This window comes from Bradysia coprophila, unplaced genomic scaffold (genome assembly GCF_014529535.1).
Source record: "Bradysia coprophila strain Holo2 unplaced genomic scaffold, BU_Bcop_v1 contig_50, whole genome shotgun sequence".
NCBI classification, from domain to species: Eukaryota; Metazoa; Arthropoda; class Insecta; order Diptera; family Sciaridae; genus Bradysia; species Bradysia coprophila.
In genome coordinates this window covers 1,100,750-1,122,603 of record NW_023503751.1, presented here as the reverse complement: position 1 = coordinate 1,122,603, position 21,854 = coordinate 1,100,750, and the positions used below count along the sequence as shown (strand labels likewise).

At 37.3% G+C, this 21,854-nt stretch overlaps 3 protein-coding genes across 3 annotated transcripts; 2 read left to right on the top strand and 1 right to left on the bottom strand.

Moving 5' to 3' along the window:
• The first annotated feature begins 1,648 nt into the window (after positions 1–1,648).
• On the top strand, positions 1,649–3,655 carry LOC119082937. The gene is made up of 6 exons (XM_037192593.1): positions 1,649–1,699; positions 1,880–1,973; positions 2,044–2,141; positions 2,218–2,335; positions 2,416–2,624; positions 2,682–3,655. The coding sequence occupies exons 2-6, from the start codon at positions 1,916–1,918 to the stop codon at positions 3,402–3,404; spliced, it is 1,206 nt and encodes a 401-aa protein (XP_037048488.1). The 5' UTR covers positions 1,649–1,699; positions 1,880–1,915; the 3' UTR covers positions 3,405–3,655.
• A 3,326-nt stretch (positions 3,656–6,981) lies between these two features.
• Positions 6,982–10,548, top strand: LOC119082917. The gene is made up of 6 exons (XM_037192573.1): positions 6,982–7,016; positions 9,389–9,543; positions 9,605–9,702; positions 9,779–9,896; positions 9,971–10,185; positions 10,251–10,548. The coding sequence occupies exons 1-6, from the start codon at positions 6,982–6,984 to the stop codon at positions 10,332–10,334; spliced, it is 705 nt and encodes a 234-aa protein (XP_037048468.1). The 3' UTR covers positions 10,335–10,548.
• A 7,645-nt stretch (positions 10,549–18,193) lies between these two features.
• On the bottom strand, positions 18,194–20,020 carry LOC119082916. The gene is given in 3 exon segments (XM_037192572.1): positions 18,194–18,890; positions 19,229–19,545; positions 19,649–20,020. Coding segments are annotated over 3 exon segments (1,386 nt in total).
• Between the last annotated feature and the right edge of the window lie 1,834 nt (positions 20,021–21,854).

Sequence of the window (21,854 nt, the reverse complement as noted above, 5' to 3'; positions counted from 1 at the left end):
TTGAGATAGCGAACTGTCAAGTAAACAAAGCAAAAATTCATTTTTTTTTTCTTTCACATGGAGTATTTTTGTGGTAAATGGTAAATGGAGAAATAAAAATGGTTACTACAGTGGTATTATTGATATTTAGGTATTTATCTTCGTTCTGGTTACTTCATTTTCGCAATAATGCCACAGCGAAGAATTCGCCTAATTTAAAATACAATGCACTACGGCAATTATTTTTTATTTAATGCCACCACGAAAAAGGCTGTTGGCGCAACCTTCTAATAATACAACATTGGAAACCACAGCGGATCATACTGATACAGACAGAGTGTGAGTTGTGTGGATTGAGTGGAATTCATTGAAAACGTCAAATTAGTAACAAAAAAGACATTTGAAATGTTGGCGGATGTACCTGAAATTACATATACAGTGAGCATATAGTATTACAAACAAGCAATTTTAACATTAGACAACTCCGACGAGTGTGAAGTTAATTGACACGAGTTACGGTATCATATTGCAATCTTAGACAGCTCGAACGAGTGAGAAGTTTGCGGCTAGGCCAAATCTAATATTAGACAACTCGTACGAGTGTGAAGTTTGCGGCCCGAGCGAAGCGAGGGTCGTAATTCACACGAGTTGCGGTATCGTATTGCAATATTAGACAGCTCGGACGAGCGATAAGTTTGCGGTTAGAGCGAATCGAAGGCCGTAATTGATACGAGTTGCGGTATCTTACTGCATTAGTTAACAACTCGGGTCTTATTGGATTATTGCACAATTTAAACGAATACAAAGTGACAACATTTCATTTTTGTAGAAGTAAATGTATCAAATTGAGAATTGTGTTAGATTATTACATCCATACCGTGACAAAAAGGCTTGAACTTCAGGAATTGTCCATTCTCACCCAGATGAAAAAATCAGTTAAAATAAAATAAGATAATCAAACCTGAAAGAACCAGGTTAAGACAACCCTGAGTTGATCACGAAGGCGGTGACACACAAAAACAAAATTCTTTCAGAACCTTGATTATAATATTCTGTAATATAAGGTAAAAGCAAAATGAAATGATCTAGTCTGGTTTTTGACAATTGAAATTCAGTTGACAAAAATGAGGTTCGATATTTTTGTTTTGCTTTCACTTTAATTGATTAATTATTTTGGAAAAATTATCAGTCAAGGGACCCGACCCGCCCAAAAGGTGGGACCTAGTTTTCTAATTATGAAATTCATACAAATAAAATTTTATAACGAAAAAAATTGTAATTTAATTGCTTTAATTACCAGATGGAAGAAGATAGAAAGCGATTCCTTATCTAACACACATGTCGCTTATGAGCAATTTTAGTATGGACTTTGAGATTTTACTCAGAGTTCTTTATCAGATGAGTTCGACAGTTTTTGCTATGCTTATCAAGGTTGTTTTAATGATGAAAGTTTTTGTTTGTTTATATTCTAATGTTGATGGCATCAACGTGACACATACTGTATACTCTAACAATAAACTTCATTATGCATGACACATTCTAGAATTGTACCTTACAGTCCCGACTATAATGCTGGTGAGTGAGTCTAGTTTATCTAGAAAAAATCGCGATCAAAAACACATTTCTTCCATAAATAGCTGACGGTTTTTGATAACTCACAATTGTTGTAGATTTCTGTGGCTTTCAAGTTCGTTTTCAATAGATGATCGATAAAGTAAAAGTAAGTGATTAAGGCTCTGTTTCCCGTACATTTTTATTAGATATGAAAATATTGTTTAACATGCTAAAACCTGACCTTTTAAATGAAGCTCTCAACCAAAAATCATATAGTCACTTCACTTTTGTGTTGGCTCAGCACACGTTCGCCAAATAAATTATTATTTACATTGTTCCCATTTAGACCTATCGTCATCAGTCTAGCGAATACTGAACCAAAATGGTGATACTGATTTTGATTTCTTTGCAAGCTATAATTGCAATTACCGCTGGAAATGGTACAACTTATAAAACTTACAAGGAAGCGCAATCACACATTACTTGAGTAAAATTCCTGTCTTTCTTAAGGCTTCCAATACATCGGGTCGTTCAGATCAAGAATGAGTGTTCAAGGAAGAAGTACGCAGCTGTTTGACGAAAGTAATTATTACATTAGTCAGAATTGGGTGAGTCTTTAGAGAACATTTTATTTCGCAAATTCCAAAATCGAATCGATTTTTGACAATCAACAAAACTACGTAGGGTGCCTGCAATACTGCACAGAAAGATTGTAAAAACCTACTAAACGCTAATTTACTCGCTGTGGAAACGGAGGAAGAATGGAAATATGTCAGGGAAATGTTGAAGAATTATGGATTTGGTAGGGTACACTGACTGTGAATCCACTCTCTCAACAGCGGTTTTTTTTTGGTTTAAAATGTTAATTGTTTCTCGATATAGCAACGGCCTATTGGACCAGTGGAGAGTATGCTCGAACTGATTGGCGATGGTCGGCGAATGATATTGCATTGGCACCATTTGCACCATGGGAAAGTGGGCATCCGAAGAAAGCAAACCCCCTTTTGAGTGTGTTAATCAATTATAGAAATCGTTACGATGCTACTTGGAGTACCGTTCCAAATACACAGCTGCATCGATATATTTGCGAGGTAAAATTATTTCCATTATTATTTGGAGGCATATTGTGAAGTCTATTCAATCGAAAGGAAAAGTTACAAGCTCCATCGGCGCCTTCACCCGCTCCTTCATCCGCGACCTCACCCGCTCCTCCGTACACACTTCTGTCCACGCCTTCGCACGCATATCCGTTCCCGGTCTCGTCCGCGATTCCGTTCACCGTTAAACAGGTGCCTCCAATATTAACCTCCTGTTATCAAACCAGTGACCTAGTAATTGTACTCGATGTGATGTTTCCCGATATATTTCGCTGGAGTTATTATTTCGAAAGAGCAAAAGAACTAGCAGACCGACTGGCCAGCACATTCACCACTCACAGTGAGAATCGAATTTCTTTTGTAACTTATTCTCATTATGCAGCCACTCGCATCGACATGACAAATTCGTTAAGTCCAGTTGAAGTAAGTTCGAAAATTTTGACGACTGATGTCGAAGCTGGTAACAGCTGTAATATCCTATCGGGAATTCAGTTGGCAACAGAACAATTACTCTCGAACTATCGAGGAGTTACAATGAATATGGTAATATTTACCGGTTTCCAATCCGACTCACCGTATGAGACTACTGCTATGGCAAAAGAAGCTATCGACTCGGGCATCCGGACATTTTCCGTTGGCATAACGCCCCACATCAATGACCACGAACTGCGTGAGATGGCTGGATTTAATACTAGCCGAATATTTACAACAGCGGATTACGATGATGTGAACTATTGGTGGGCGCTACTTAGTAATGTAGTATGCAGGTCATAAGGAATTCACATGTTTAGTGCGCCGAGGAATTTGAATTTCTGTTACTTTATTAAACGCGCCATGGCTACAGATTCATCAACATTGCCAACATAAAAAATTTATTATTTTTTATTTAACAAGTGAACAGTGACTGTTGGCATTATTGAAACGTGTTGTGTCAAGTGGGTCCGTTTAATGAAAAGTTACAATAGTTCAAATTATTTGGCGCACTAAACACGTCAATTCACATTAATTCATTAAAATGTGATAGATACAGCGAAATTGCCTTTTATTATTTATCTGACCAACGAGTCTCATTACGACTTCTACGATGTCTTACGATTTTGAATTCTTTACCAATCCTCAAAGTGTCGAAAAGAGTCCACTGCACTTAAAATAAGAAAAATTTCCCGGGTTGGCGCACTTTTTCGATATGCACTACACTTGAACACTAACTCAACATTTTTAGTCTTCATTTCAACAGCAGAATAAATGGTTTTATGTTACAGTGCCTTGCAAAAATGTATGCTCATACTCACTGACTCATTCTATTTATTTATTTATTTGTTGGTTTATTTATTTGTTGGTTTTGAGACCGTTCTAACAGCCTTTTACAGCCAATAACAAGTTCAGTCTGGACCACCGGCTTTACGTGACTTCCGAACCACGCCTCGAAGTATGTAATTACTCTCTGAGGAAAGTTAGGTGCGAAATTGATATCTCGCCTTAATGTAGGCTAGACATATGTACACAAATTCATCGTATTTGGGTTACGTAATACTATTCATTCAGTGTGTACATCGTTGCAGCCACCAAACACACCGCAACTACCCAAATTATGAAGCTTGAGTGAACTAAGGACGTTACCAATGCGATATAATCGCTAGAAAAATTCCATGCGGAATTTGTCTGTCACGGGAATCGAACCCGGATCATTTTGGTGGAAGGCTAGTACGTAACCACTGAGCCATCCCGTCACAACCGTCTATAGCAATTAATTTAAACAGTTCAAGAGTCTGTATTGACTATCATGTCCGGAGCGATAGCGGAGGACTTGACGCAGTCTAACTTCCAAAAAAAGAACGAAGAAAATTTTTTTGAGACGTGGCAACTATATATAGGCGAGAATTTAAGTTTCTTTCCTTTGGCCTGTATCACCACAAATCCTATTCTATCTTATTCGCGCTTCAAATACGAGCAAAACGAGCAAAGCGACCCATCAAATGAAAGGTATTCGTAACACGATTCGAACAAAAGAATAATTAGAAAAATTGGTGCAGATTTGGTTGAGCTAGAGTGGTCAGAGTGACCAAATTTTGAGCTACTCGAGCGTAGGATGAAAGGACTAATATTTTTTGGCTTATGAGAGATAGAGATTTACTTTCTTCGGCAAAGTCTCAGAGTTTTACGAGTAGAACACATTGGCATATGTGAAAAATGTCGAAAGTTGGAAATGGGTGGGTCAATTGGGGTTTTAGAGGTATTTCTTGAATGGTGGCAGATAGAGAGTTACTTTCTTCGGCAAAGTCTCAGAGTTTTACGAGTAGAAAAGAAGGGCATTTGCGAAAAATGTCGAAAGTTGGAAATGGGTGGGTCAATTGGGGTTTTGAGATATTTCTTGAATGGTGGCAGATAGAGAATTACTTTCTTCGTCAAATTTTCGAATTTCGTCAATTTTTTTAATTTTCGTCGAATTTTCGAATTTCGTCAAATTTTCGATTTTCGTCAAATTTTCGATTTTCGTCAAATTTTCGATTTTCGTCAAATTTTCAAATTTCGTCAAATTTTCAAATTTCGTCAAATTTTCGAATTTCGTTAAATTTTGTGAAATTTTTGAATTTCGTCAAATTTCGTCAAATTTTCGAATTTCGTCAAATTTTCGATTTTCGTAAAATTTTTGAATTAAAACTGTAAACTGTTATAAAAAGCAGTGTTGATTACACTTCTAAAACGACTGATATCCCAACAAAAATCTCTTCGAGAAAAGTGTGACGCAGTCTTTGAAATACAATTTCTAAAATGAATGATATCGCTTGAGTTGACGCTTTCAGCTTCGTTACGCAAAAATTAAATTTTACACCCAATTAGTTCAAACAAGCTGGCTTAGTTTTTCTCATCATCTGCCAAATAATTTTTACCAAAAAAAAAATTTGACTGGAAACAACCAAAATTTTACCAAAAAAATCTGCGTCGCATGCGGCAGATAAATTTTCTTGCTGGTCTGTTCCTGAACATTTGCCACTTTGCGACGCAGATTTTTTTGGTAAAATGTAACCTTAAACAAACAAACACAAAATGTTACAACACAACAACCCAAATACCATCGAAGCTTACAATGAAGGTCCATTATGATGCACTAAAAAGTTGGCAAAAATAGCAGATGTTTGGTTAGTCCACAATGGCCAAAAGCTACATAAATATCAGAATCAAAATATTGATCGCGCCAGAATAATTGTGACAAATCGAACGGTATATCAACAAAATTTGACAGTTCACAAATCACAGCTGTTCCGAATACTCAGTGCTTCCGAAAATTAGTCGTCGGTGATGTTAGTGCTGCCAGTTTCGAATAGTCATTTTTGTGTGATGTAATTATGCGCAAATAATGTAAGACGTGAGAATCAAATTATACACCTTTCCTTAGCCAATACTGTGTAAGTGAAATATTTCTTTTATTCCCAAGAATTAACAACACTCTAGTTGATTCGAAAAAAATAACCTGAAAAATGTTCGAAACTCGCAACACTGCATAACCGAATCAGCTGAGTTCTTTCGAAGTTTGACACTAAGTCAATGTGCCGTTCTGAAATAATTTAGCCGCCGCCGATCCCTTACCAGTCGGCGCACCGCCGCCGACTATTTTAAAACCGGCACACACCTCTAATTTTCGTCAACTTCCGACTTAACTTCAAAAACGACTGATATCCCGGCAAAAACTCTTTCAGAGCAAAGTTGGACGCAGTCTACAGTCTATATGTGTGATAACTTCTAAAACAAGTGATATCGCTAGAGGTGACGCTGTCAGCGTCGTTACGCAAAATTGAATTTCACAGCCAATTAATTGAAATTAGCTGATCTAGTTTTCCAAACCATTCGCCAATAATTTTTTTTTTCAGAAAAAATTTTAACCAACAGAATTTTGACTGAAAAATTTTCAACAAAAAATTCTGCGTCGCAAAGTGGCAGATGCTCACGGACAAACCTACGAGAACATTCAATCTGCCACATGCGACGCAGAATTTTTTGTTGAAAATTTTTCAGCCAAAATTCTGTTGGTTAAAATTTTTTCTGAAAAAAAAAATAATTGGCGAATGGTTTGGAAAACTAGATCAGCTAATTTCAATTAATTGGCTGTGAAATTCAATTTTGCGTAACGACGCTGACAGCGTCACCTCTAGCGATATCACTTGTTTTAGAAGTTATCACACATATAGACTGTAGACTGCGTCCAACTTTGCTCTGAAAGAGTTTTTGCCGGGATTACCAAGTATTGCTAAATTTTAACAATAATATAGACTATAAAACTCTGTCACTTAGTTCAAAACTGAAAAACTGAAGATTTCAAACATCCGAATTAGTAAGCATATTTTTCTGTTATATGGAGATTGAGTGTGGTGGTTTCAATAAGAAACTGTGAGCAGTGTGCAGGTACAGATCAAAAACTGAGATACAAAAATTTACAAAGGAAATTAATTTCAACAATTAAAATAGGTTGCAATACCTGGAAATAGAAAAGTGTCGGACACTTTATAATTTATGTTCTGATTATGAAATTTTACACAAGTCTTTACAACGAAAAAGTTGAAATTTAATTGCTTTAATTACCAAATGAAGCAAGATAGAAAGCGATTTCCTTATCTAATTGAAAGAGACTTTTATTTGTAAGCAGTGAGCACACATATTGCTTATGAGCAATTTACAATATTAGTATGGTTTTCCGAGTAAAGTTTGAAATGCGAAAGTCTTTGGGTTTCTTTTTATTTAGGATCCAATTGTAGCTCACAGCCCCGACTATAAAGCTAGTGGGTGAATTACTATTATCTAAAAAAAATCGCGAACGACGACATAAGTACTACTTATTAAGTAGCTTTCGTTTTTGTGATAAATTTCATTTTAGTTGTTCATTTCAGTGGTTATCAAGATCGTTTTTAACATAGAATCGATTATAGTATCGAGTGAGTTAATTTTCTTCATTTTATAAACTTGAGAATTTAAAGAAAATTAATTTTGCATCGTCTTCATGATCATGTCCGGAGCGATAGCGGAGGACTTGACGCAGTCTAACTTTCAAAAAAAGAACGAAGAAAATTTTTTTGAGACGTGGCAACTATATATAGGCGAGAATTTAAGTTTCTTTCCTTTGGCCTGTATCACCACAAATCCTATTCTATCTTATTCGCGCTTCAAATACGAGCAAAACGAGCTATCACTCGACTATGTAACTTTAAAATTGCCGGAGATACATCGTTTTGAAGTTGGTCATTTTGATAGAAAATGCACCAAATTAACGTTTTCCAAACAATCAAAATCTTTCAACTTACTCTGTATGTTTCTATCTATCTGTCTATCTATCTATCGACGGTCGATCTCGGCAACTAGTCAGCCAATCTCCATGAAATTTTGCAGGAACCTCAGGGTGGGCATAAAAATGAAATTGTGACACTCCATTACCCCAGGAAAAACAAGAATTTTGTTTTATTGGCCTCGAAGTGGTTTCTGAGTGTGGTTTTCGAGGGTCGGGAACGCGTTTTCGGCTGTAGCTTAGCTGTATTGAAACCTACAGAGGCGTGCGACCCATCAAATGAAAGGTATTCGTAACACGATTCGAACAAAAGAATAATTTAAAAAATCGGGGCAGATTCGTTTGAGCTAGAGTGATTAGAGTGACCAAATTTTGAGCTACTCGAGCGTAGGATGAAAGGACTAATATTTTTTTGGGTTATGAGAGATAGAGAATTACTTTCTTCGGCAAAGTCTCAGAGTTTTACGAGTAGAACAGAGGGGCATATGTGAAAAATGTCGAAAGTTGGAAATGGGTGGGTCAATTGGGGTTTTGGAGATATTTCTTGAATGGTGGCAGATAGAGAATTACTTTCTTCGTCAAATTTTCGATTTTCGTCAAATTTTCTGAATTTCGTCAGATTTTGGAATTTCGTCAAATTTTCGAATTTCATCAAATTTTCAAATTTCGTCAAATTTTCGAATTTCGTCAAATTTTCGAATTTCGTCAAATTTTCGAATTTCGTCAAATTTCGTCAAATTTTCGAATTTCGTCAAATTTTGTCAAATTTTCAAATTTCGTCAAATTTTCGAATTTTGTCAAATTTCGTCAAATTTTCGAATTTTGTCAAATTTTGTCAAATTTTCGAATTTTGTCAAATTTTCGAATTTTGTCAAATTTCGTCAAATTTTCAAATTTCATCAAATTTTCAAATTTCGTTTCCAGTCAAATTTTTTTTGGTAAAAATTATTTGGCAGATGATGAGAAAACCTAAGCCAGCTTGTTTGAACTAATTGGGTGTAATAGCCAAAAACAGTTTTTACCTGTTTACCTGTCCATAGCATCGCTCAAGTTAATGCATGTTCCTAAGAAAAATTTCTAGCCTTTTTGTAACAAATTTTTTTTTAAATCTGCTACACTCTACTTAAACATTTAGATTCCTGCAATTATACTCACTGTTTTATCGCTTAATGAGAAATCTAACAGCCTCAAAAAGCTTAGTTTACACATTTTTACGATGACGAAGAAATGAAATTAATTAATGAAACGTGTTTTGGATCGATTTTTGTATTAGATGTTGTAATAATATTGATGATAAAATTGACACAATTTCGATTTTTTAATAGGTTTCTAGGATTCCCCGTGAGTTAGTTGTGATAAAACTTTCTAAGCAAGAAATGCAATCAGTGAACTTTACGAATCTATTCCGAATTGAAGTCAACAGATGTATATAATGAAGGAATAAATCAGAAGTCATAGTCACTGCATTTTTGTGTTGGCTCAGTACACATTCGCCAAGCCAAATCAATTTACGACATTTTTCTGTATTGTTCCCGTGTAGACCTATCGTCACCAGTCTAGGTGAAACTCATTTTGATTTCTTTGCATGCTATGTTGCAGTTAACGCTGTGCTATCTTCGAACGTACCTGCTCGAAATGGTAAAACTTACAAGGAAGCGCAATCACACATTACTTGAGTAAAATTCCCTACTTTCTTAAGGCTTCCAATACATTGGGTCGTTCAGATCAAGATTGAGTGTTCAAGGAAGAAGTACGCAGCTGTTTGACGAAAGTAATTATTACATTAGTCAGAATTGGGTGAGTCTTTAGAGAACATTTTATTTCGCAAATTCCAAAATCGAATCGATTTTTGACAATCAACGCAACTACGTAGGGTGCCTGCAATACTGCACAGAAAGATTGTAAAAACCTACTAAACGCTAATTTACTCGCTGTGGAAACGGAGGAAGAATGGAAATATGTCAGGGAAATGTTGAAGAATTATGGATTTGGTAGGGTACACTGACTGTGAATCCACTCTCTCAACAGCGGTTTTTTTTTGGTTTAAAATGTTAATTGTTTCTAGATATAGCAACGGCCTATTGGACCAGTGGAGAGTATGCTCGAACTGATTGGCGATGGTCGGCGAATGATATTGTATTGGCACCATGTGCACCATGGGAAAGTGGGCATCCGAAGAAAGCAAACCCCCTTTTGAGTGTGTTAATCAATTATAGAAATCGTTACGATGCTACTTGGAGTACCGTTCCAAATACACAGCTGCATCGATATATTTCCGAGGTAATGTTAATTTCCATTATTATTTGGAGGCATATTATGAAGACTATTCAATCTTTTTTCGAAAGGTAAAGGTACAAGCTCCGTTTAAGGATCCTTTCGAGACTCCGTTTGAGGCTTCATTCGAGGAAACGTTAGATGCCCCATTCTAGGCTCCGGTTGAAGATCCATTCGAGTCTCCGGTTGAAGATCCATTCGAGCCTCCATCCGACGCTCCGTTCGAGCCTCAATCCGACTCTCCGTTCGAGAATTCATTCGAGGCTTCATTCCAGAATCCGTCACTAATGGCTCAACCTTGTTATCAACCCAATGACTTAGTAGTTGTACTCGACTCATCGGGAAGCATCGGACGTGATAATTTCGAAAGGGCTAAACAATTTGTAGAACGATTGGCCAACGCATTTACCGGTTACAGTCATAATCGAGTTTCTTTTGTAACCTATTCGTTTTATGCAACCGTTCACATTGACTTGGAGAGTGGATTAAGTCCGGCAGAAATAAGTTCGAAAATTTTGGAGACAGAATTTGAAGCAGGTTTCAGCACAAATACCCATTGGGGAATCGAGTTGGCATTACATAACTTTATTTCATATTATCGTGGAGTTCCAATGAATATGGTGATATTTACCGGTGTCGAATCCAACTCGTCGTATGAAACTGCTGACATGGCAGAACGCGCTATCAAATATGGCATCCGGACATTTTCCATTGGCATAACGCCCTACATGAATCAGCACGAACTGCTGCAGATAGCTGGAAATGATGCTAGCCATGTGTTTACAACAGAGAATTTCGATGGTCTGATGCATGAAAATATGCTCGCCGTAAGGAATTCACTTTTGTATAATGAAATGAGTCGGATGTAGCAAACGTTGCATTTCACTATTTACCTGACCAACGAGTATCTTTTTGACTTTGAGGATCTCGCAATCCTTACTACTTTGAATTCTTAGCAAACGGCGACCACGCCTATCTATCAATTAATATTAGAATACGTACTTCCAAATTTTTGTTTTGAAGACTGGTATAGTTACAGCTCATCGCAAAGAGTCTGGTTGTATCCACATCCACACTCGTCAAAATAAAAATTAATAGAAAGTAATTACATATTCAATTGATTCTTCGCTTCTCTTCCGTATTCCAATCTCAAAATATTGATAAATTGTCGAGCGCCTTTCTTTGTGGGGTATGATGAATTTTTAAGAAAAACACTTTTTTGCTCCTAATTTTCATTCAAATCAAATGAATAATTAGTAGATCTTAGGCAATTTCGCGAGTTGTAGCCCTAAACGTAGCCTAAAATCAACCGATCACAACAGGTATACGTACGTAAGTTTTCATGCAAAAGAACTTCTTTTTCGGCCCCAATTCGAAAAATAATTTTACCAGTTCACGCGTCACAGACGATTGAGAGCCAGTCTCTATTTCCATACATTATTGTTAAATCCTGAATGTAGAGTGTTTTCACTCTACAAAATGAAAAGGATCAAAAAGTGCAACTGAATTAAAACAGATCGAGATACCCTAGAAATAGGTATAAATACGATGTAGTTGCACCGAATGAAATCAGAACAAATACAGAGCTTGAACGGGCAACATGCCCTAAATGATGTGTTTGTTTCTCAATAGTAGTCCTACTGGCGCTTTCGAGCTGGGGAGAATATCCCACCAGTATAGTAGTAGAACTAGTAGAGTGACCGGAGCAGAATTTATGCAATTGGCTGGTAGCCTTTTGCCTCTGAATTCAACATATGGTGACCCCGACGTGATTTATTGGTCACTTGCTAGTTTCTTGGACAGTAGGACGTGACGCCGGAAGTCAATTTGAAGTTACAGGTCCGGCGATTCAATGGATTGGTTGGTCAGCAATTTCAATTTCACTGGGCTGGTCAACGATGCATTAGTAGTTCGACAATTTTGAGGGTCGTTCTACAAATTCGGTTGTGTGAGCGTTTTATATAACGCGCTCATGCATAAATCCGAAGTACACATTTACTGCGTGGTTGGAGACATGCAGTTCGTTTGGTTGGTCAACAAAGCAATTAGTTTGGTTGGTCAACAGTCAAATCGTTCGACAATTATTTTCATTGGGTCGTTCGGTCAATAGTCGTTTAGTTGGTCAGCGTTTAATTCGTTCGGCTGGTCAAACAATTCGTACATTTAGTTGTTCGTTTTACAACTCAATTCGGTTGTGTGAACGTTTATAAAACGTGGTCGGTCATACATAAATCCAATTTCAAGTCAATACGTTGGACAGCGATTACAATCCATTTGGCTGTTCAATTCATGAGCATCGGTTATCAATTCAATTTGGCTAGTCGACGACGATGATTTGGTTGGTAAACGATGCATTGGTGGTTCGACAAGTAAATAATTTGAGGGTCGTTCTACAACATGACCGGTCCGGTTGTGCTGTGTGGTTGGAGACACGCAGTTCAATTCGTTGGTCGGAAATAAACAAACGTTCAGTTTGGGTCGTGTAAGACTACGGAGTTCTCCCAGAATCGGCTTCACCGGAAGTGTCGGGTTGGGAATATGGTAGCATCGACAAAATTCAAACATTGAATTTGGTTGGTCAGCAATTTCATTTTCATGGCTGATCAACGATGGTCAACGATTAAAAATTTGGTTGATCAGTTGGTCAGTGGTTTCATTTTCATTTGGTCGTTCAGCAATTTATTTCTACTATTGGCTGGTCGAAGAACAAAAAACATTGGTTGGTCAGCGTAATCATATCACTTTGGCTGGTCAACGATGGTTTCTATTGTAATGGATGGTCACTCAAGATAGTGAAGAACCTAAGGGTCACTCAAGAAGTAAAGAACCACAAGTCCATTGCAAAAAGGAAGTCAAAGTCCCAAGATGGCAAACAAAGAATCGGTTGGTCAACAACGTTAGTTGGTCAATATCAGAAGTCCCACGATGGCATTCAGGATTATTTGATTTTTACTCCGTAAAACTGGTGGGACTATGTTAAATCCTGAATGTAGAGTGTTTTCACTCTACAAAATGAAAAGGAGCAAAGGGTGCAATTGAATTAAAACAGATCGAGATACCCTAGAAATAGGTATAAATACGATGTAGTTGCACCGAATGAAATCAGAACAAATACAGAGCTTGAACGGGCAACATGCCCTAAATGATGTGTTTGTTTCTCAATAGTAGTCCTACTGGCGCTTTCGAGCTGGGGAGAATATCCCACCAGTATAGTAGTAGAACTAGTAGAGTGACCGGAGCAGAATTTATGCAATTGGCTGGTAGCCTTTTGCCTCTGAATTCAACAATTATATACTATCAAAATATATCACAATATATTGGCAAAAACATTCAGCGTTTTAGCAGATTTTTTTTCGTATATATCGCTCAACAGACATTCAGATGTTACTTTACACTACCGTGCATCATATTTTCTTTCAAGTAAAAGTAAAATGTCCTATTATACACTAGCTCATCATTCATCATCTATAGTCTCAATACAATTTGTATGTCGAATGACAGTTTTAATGGTACTAATGGTAGTATTGGTATTAAAATAGTACTCTATTCGACATAGGCAATCCTCTATAATTATGTGTTTTGATAGTCTTGATTTCGCTTCGGTCGCGTCACATTTACTTTACTTTATAAATTTAACAATTAGTTTTCTAACTTCATCAAATCTTGATATAATTGTCAATGTGAATCTAGGAATTGCAACTACAACCCTAAATGGCCAAACGTGATCTAAAGAGATTTAAGAAGTTAAGTGCAACGGTTAGTGGACTGAGCATGATGCAGTATTGTGATGACCCACTTACGATGTTAGTGCGTTGCAACAATTCTCATTGGGTATTGCTGAGTGCGAAGACATTGCACATAAATGACTGTCAATATCTACGTCTAGTTTTTATGCTTGATCATTCTTACCTTTCAGTTGTATTTAGACCAGCTGTCTCCCCTATCAATTTCAGATTGCAACGCTCGATCTACGAGTAGCAGCAACAATTTAAAGGAAAATTGTGAAGCTTCAAATTTCTTTCATTGATTTCACACTGAAGATGGATCTTTTGTCCTTTTATATTCCTAATATTGATGTAGAGTTTCATTAGACGCTTCGAATGACACCTCCAACGATAATAAATTCGTAAAATTAAGAACGTAATAGGCAAAATTCGACGGAGCAAAAAAACAGGCCCCAACCCCACCCTCAAAAAGCTTGCCAAAAAGCAAGTTTTTTTTTCCTGTCGCCGCCATATTGTCGGCTAAGTCCTAAATTTCGAGAAAAATAAAAAAGTTGAACGTGACGCCGGGCTTCTCATAACATGAAAAAATTAATTTTCGAATTGAATAATTCGAATCAACAAAAATTACCTTTGTTTAGCCCGAATCATTCGAGTCGAAAATTTTTTTTTTTGTCTTTTTGCAAAGACTTCATTTTAACCACGATGACAATCAACATTGTTGTCAGAAAGTGTGATCATTGTTGATTATCGGTGGGTAGTGGTGCCAGCTGTTTGGAAAATTTTAAATTTATTCGTGCGAAATGTAATTTACAATGGAACAAAATGTAACATAATCGCTGATAATTTCCCTTTATATAAAGTGCAACGCTAAAGGTGGGGCGATCTAATATGATTTGTTTACTTCGAGCAAAACGCCTTTACGTTTCATTTCGTAAAAGGATGAATTCCCTAGGATGGCGCAAAACGCATCTATATTACATTTCGTAAAAGGATGAATTACCTACGATCGAGCAAAACGCCTCTATATTACATTTCCGTAAAAGCATAAAATCTCTATGATCGAGCGAAACGCCTTTACGTTTCATTTCGTAAAAGGATGAAATCCCTTGGATCAAGCATAAACGCGTACATGAAAATTATTTTTCCGGTTATAATAAAATCTATTTTTTAAGGGCCCAATGTCGCTAAATCGCTTTCACCTCCACATTACACGAAGATTGCAAAGAATAGTCAACGTTAATTTCGTGCGGCTTGTGACTCGTGACCTACTGTTCCTTCTCAATGATCGTAGATACTGAAATCGTTCGGCTCGTTTACAAAGACCAGATCCAAAACATTCGACGACCTGTTGCTTACGTTCGAAATTTGTGATAGTACCATGCTCATCATTTTGTCCAGAAAATCCAATGCACCCATTTGATGCGATTCTAATGGCGACACCTCACACGATAATAAATTCGCAAAATTACCGATTTGTATCTGCGCAGGATCTTCAATCTACGGCCAAAACGATTGGTTGTGCGAGTAACTTCGATTTGTATGGTTGACAGCGACAATACAACCTCTGTATCGACATTTGAAATTCATCTTGCAATGATCAAAGCTACCGCTTGGAAATGCAATTTCATGTCGTCAAGCGTGTGTGGTGTACGCCCAGCTCTTCGTAGATGGAGTCTTGTGAGCTGAAATGGTTATGGTCAGAGAGCTTATTGAATTCTGCGTTTAATAAGCCAAACTTGTCGAAGAAGAAAAACCCATCTTCAGTGTCTTCAGCTTCGTTACGCAAAAATTAAATTTTACACCCAATTAGTTCAAACAAGCTGGCTTAGTTTTTCTCATCATCTGCCAAATAATTTTTACCAAAAAAAAATTTGACTGGAAACAACCAAAATTTTACCAAAAAAATCTGCGTCGCATGTGGCAGATAAATTTTCTTGCTGGTCTGTTCCTGAACATTTGCCACTTTGCGACGCAGATTTTTTTGGTAAAATTTTGGTTGTTTCCAGTCTATTTTTCTTTGGTAAAAATTATTTGGCAGAAGATGAGAAAACCTAAGCCAGCTTGTTTGATCTAAAATTGGGTGTAAAATTTAATTTTTGCGTAACGAAGCTGAAAGCGTCAACTCTAGCGATATCATTCATTTTAGAAATTGTACTTCAAAGACTGCGTCACACTTTTCTCGAAGAGATTTTTGTTGGGATATCAGTCGTTTTAGAAGTTTTAGAACACTGCTTTTTATAACAGTTTATAACAGAAATTCGGAAATTTGGCGAAATTCGAAAATTTGACGAAAATCGAGACTTTGCCGAAGAAAGTAATTCTCTATCTCTCATAACCCAAAAAAATATTAGTCCTTTCATCCTACGCTCGAGTAGCTCAAAATTTGGTCACTCTAATCACTCTAGCTCAAACGAATCTGATCCGATTTTTTAAATTATTTTTTTGTTCGAATCGTGTTACGAATACCTTTCATTTGATGGGTCGCACGCCTCTGTAGGTTTCAATACAGCTAAGCTACAGCCGAAAACGCGTTCCCGACCCTCGAAAACCACACTCAGAAACCACTTCGAGGCCAATAAAACAAAATTCTTGTTTTTCCTGGGGTAATGGCGTGTCACAATTTCATTTTTATGCCCACCCTGAGGTTCCTGCAAAATTTCATGGAGATTGGCTGACTAGTTTCCGAGATCGACCGTCGATAGATAGATAGACAGATAGATAGAAACATACAGAGTAAGTTGAAAGATTTTGATTGTATGGAAAACGTTAATTTGGTGCATTTTCTATCAAAATGACCAACTTCAAAACGATGTATCTCCGGCAATTTTAAAGTTACATAGTCGAGTGATAGCTCGTTTTGCTCGTATTTGAAGCGCGAATAAGATAGAATAGGATTTGTGGTGATACAGGCCAAAGGAAAGAAACTTAAATTCTCGCCTATATATAGTTGCCGCGTCTCAAAAAAAATTTCTTCGTTCTTTTTTTGAAAGTTAGACTGCGTCAAGTCCTCCGCTAACGCTCCGGACATGATAAAGTATTCCAAGCCTCAATCCGCTATTCGTTTAGTGCCTCATTTCGACCAGTGGTTTTGGAAATTCACGCGACATGTTACGGGTCAAGAAAACGTACAAGTTTCAATATTCATCGAGTCAGCCTTCCTTTGGAGCAACTGTTTCGCTCATTTTGGGAGGTTGAAGAGAATCAACCGGACGAAATAAGTTTAATGTCGGTTGACGAGTTGGCCTGCGAGAAATATTTTGAAGAGACGCCTTACCGAAACAGTAGCAAACGCTACGTTGTTCGGTTGCCATTCAGATTCAATTTGGCCAGAGGTAGCAAAGCACTGGGTTATTCAAGAGGATTAGCTGTTCCTAGTCAGATTCGTATGGAGAATCATTTCGGAAGGAATCCAGTTAACGATTACAACTTCATGGAGGAGTCAACTCAATTTGGTCATTTGGAGTTGTCATCGAAGAGTGATTGTCAACGAATTGTATGGCGTGACGATTCAAAGCAATCAATAGAGACAATTGCGAGTACGTGGGGCAACAGATGTATGCGATTAGTTAAGATATCCGACAACACGGATGTTTTATCGGATGATACAGCCAATTCGAGACGTCAACAATATTGAAATAGGGACTTGATTTACCTTGATACTTCGTGAGATTATCGCATAAGAAACTCGATACTTTGTGATGAATCAAATTTTATTATAAGAAAAATAGCGTCTTCGCGCCACAATTAACACAAAGTGAATGAGAAAGATGATGATATGTACGTAAGGTCAATGTCACTCTACAGCATAACATCGAATCCTGAATTGGTGTTGACATGGTGAATTAAGTTTCAGTGATGACAGAAATGATTGTCCTCCAACAGGCAATGCAATCAATTCAGGTGGCCTGTATATGAGAAGCATCGAAACATCGATTGTCGATGTGCTTTTGAAAGGAATACCCACAGAGGCAATTTTGTTAAATTCAATTTTCTTTTTTTGAATTTTTCTTTCATTTTGGATTTTTGAAGTTTGAATTCATTGACACAACCCGGTGCCAATTTCTTTTTTTTTTGAGTTTTAGTTTTAAAGACGATTTTCATAATGTCTTGGCCGGGAGTATGTTCAGAACATTCTGAACAGTTTTATGTTTCACGTAAAGTAGTACAGTCAATGATTGATTAGAGTAACGTAACTTCATTGTTATCATCTGTACAAGTAGTTTTTAGTTCATATTATAACGTTGAAGAACAAACACACCAGTATTTAATTCGTAATTACCCGATATTCCCTAAACAGAAGCCGAAGACAGCGCAATTTCAACTGTTCGTTGTCTTGTCCTGTTTCCGATCCTAAATTGCTCGCAAAACGTTTGCCTGAACTTTGTGCTCATGTTCATATAAATGAAAAACCCAACCGAGCTGCTTATATACTCGTTTGTATGAAGGAACGACTTTATCGGCATGTAACATTGCACAAAGAATTCGTTTGACCCCGCTAAACCAACACAAAAGGTGAAAATGCCTGGCGGTAGCTCGGTCACAAGAAATACAATCAGTAAAATGATCAACATTTTCGTTGTTCTTAGGAATTCCCTTGTTACAGAGCGCAGCGAATCTTCTCTCTTGTCTCATGACGCGATTGTGTTAGTGCGACACGTGGCAGTCCTTAGTGTGGTGTGTTCTCCAAAGTCGTTGATCTCGTCTCCACGGGGATTGTTGTTGCCTGTGTGGTAAAACTTCTTGGATTGCCTTGACGAGAGGGGTTCAGTTTTCTGATCTTCAAACAGTGCCAACCGGTTTCTTGCTGCAACTTTCAGCGACATTACCAGTAGAATAGTGCAAACCAACAGCACCAAACATGGAATCAGCTTTATCAGCAACCTGCATATGAAAGACATGAAAAAGAAACGTTTGTCACTGTCAATATCTGCACAGAGAAATGATAACAGGTGGAGCTGCTGCCGCTCCACCGGATAGAATGCATATGACATCATTTTTGGAAATAATTGAAGCCCAATTTACTATCAAAAAATGTGGTTATGTTGTGGTTGCAATTCATTGTCGATTGCGCCAGCGCAGCGCCATATGTTGTCATTTCTCTGTAACTGCATCACCATATGCAAATAACCTAGATGACACTGCGTATCGTGGCATCGTCATCTAAGCATATCAATGCTCTGAAATTGAGTGCAACCAGTAAAATTGACACTGACAACTCAAATGGAATACGGTGTACGATGATCTCATTAACACAAAACGCACTTTTCCAACAAAGATGCAGTGTCTTTTACTGATTGTACCCTAAACTTGTCATTGAAACATACGAGATTAGAATCCACAATTGCCACTTTCCACCAAAATCCGTCTGTGTCAATACACTATTTGGATCATTTCCACAATTTTTATCACTTTTTAACTGATGGCCGTCAAACGCTGGATCTCGCTTCATATAGTACTGCTCAACGGTTGATGCAGCGAATACTAGAGGAACGAGCAGTGTTGCAAAGCCAATAAAAATCGCAGTGACAATTGCAGCCTTTTTGTAGGAAAGCCAATAACGACTTTGCACCGGTCTGAGAATACCGACTAATCGCCAGAGAGCCACCGCAACTGTCATATAAATCGACCAGGTGTGAAACAGCTGCAAATAGGAAAAATATTACCGATCAAAGCATCCAACGTAGTTTTGATTGTGGCACCGAAGACGTGCTACACACATTTTTAAACGTTGCGTTTAAACTTACGTAAAAACAAATTTCATTAATCCAATCTTCTACATTCGATCCCTCATTTTTGATCCAACATTGCCGTTGAAATTTCCACAACAGGTCAACAGCTTTCCGAAAAACGCAAAGGAAGTCAACAGCTGCCAGGACGGAAAGCAGTAAATTTGTTGGGTTCAGCATCTCGGATCTTGTAAAAATGAACAAATTTACGACGTTTGTTACACAGCCCACAATGCAAATGAACGTACGGAGGGGATAGTGAACGTGTTGTGTGTATGTGGTCCACAGATCATCCCATTCGGCGCTGCAGAAAGTGCCATCTGCAAGCGTATCAGACATGTTCCCATTTAGCGTTGGTAGTTCGGATGCACTTTGATTGAATGACGCCATCGTTTGAAAAGGTTGGCTTTTTGTGGCGTAAATGCTGTGAACAATAAGGAATATTTAAATAATTTGCGCAGGACACATTTATTTAGATGATGAATGCAAACATATTAAATAGTATTGTGGTGACACATATATTAACGTAGTCGGCATTTACGTCAGCTAATACAGTCTCTATACAGTCACCTAAAATTACCCTTTTAGGCCAGAAGATTTGGTAATTCGGTCTTAAAAATGTTCACTTAACCACCTTAGTGAAACTAAACCGTTTTATCAAAGAATATATATATTTCTAGGAAGTATTGTACGAAATTGCATGCTGAGGGATGAGGACATGCCAAAATCGGACGCATTTTAAAGTGGACCTTTTGATATGTGCTTAGGTATAGGTATTGGTCCCTAGAGGCCAAAAATACTTTTTTTTTGAAAATTCTTCGATTTTTGTATGGCTAGCGAGAGGTGATCAAAAACAGAAAACATGCACTTTTCATTTGGAAATTTCTCCGGCTATGTGACAGCTACATTGGCGTGTGGGGTGTCATTGGAAAGGTAATTGAATATGTACTTTCGGCAAATAGTCGATCATGAGGGTAGATTACACCCTGACGAGTTACGATCAGTTGAATGTATGGAGAAATTTTATTTATTTTGGCGAACTTCTGACGGTTCCTGTGCTATCGAAAAGCCACAAAAACAACAAAAAATTGTGTCCCCTAATTGCTACTGGTTTTAGCTTTCTAATGACACCACACTTAGAGGTGTGCGCCGGTCAAAAATTTTCGGCGGCGGCTAGCCGAGTTTAGATATGTCGGCGGCGGCGCGCCGAAAACGATATTTCTCGGCGGCTCGGCTCAGCCGCGGCGCGCCGATATATTTTGAATAATTTAAAAAAAATTCTAAAAATTCATAGAAAAGTCAATGTTTTTACAGATAGTTAGTCATAAGAATACCTACTTCATTTCTAATACAAGAATTATGAGTTCCTGTGAACTCTGATGTACAGCCAACAAAGTTTAATTTTTATTTAAGACATCAAAATCAGAAGTGAAAGCATTTTTGCTCATAATGTCCACAGCTGGGCTTGAACTAGCAACCTCTGGTTTATAAATCCAGCGCCTATCCAACTCGACTAACTTCATTTCTTTCAAATTTTGAATCTTTGAAAATTTAATTCGAAGATAACAATAAACTGGGTTTGCTAATAGTCGAAAGAACAACGAAACTTCTAAAGTTCGTTGTTAAAAACTAATTACTTTAGTGGTACGACTCGAGTTTAATTTTCATAAAATGCAGAGGGATGGTCCATAAAGTACGTAACTCGAAAGAGTCACAGGTAGGTCTGGACATATTGTTACAGATAGTGCAAAATATTCAGAACTACATGGAAACGTAATTACGAGATATAATGATAAGTCGGGAAAATGCAGATTTTGTGGATCGCCAGAGCTTTAAAAAGTTTAGTTTAGTTTAATTTACAATCCAATCGACGATATTCATTCCACATACGATTTACACGTTATAATACATACGTAAATGTCATAAAGTTGGAAATGCATGTGGAATGAATAGCGCCGATTGGATTGTAATAGTTACATCTTATAATTCCGAGACTGTCCTATGACTAGTGACTCACTAGAGAGTAAAAAAAACTCTTCTTGAAATGCAAGGTGAGGTAGGAGTCGACTAAAATTTCTTTTTAAAAAATAAAAATTCAACACAAGATATTTGTAATATGACATTAAGGCAGATTGCGATTTTTATTTAATTTAATTTAATTTAGTTTTAAGTTGACGTAAAACGAGGAAATACAAATTGTATTGTCAATCGACTTATAAATCGA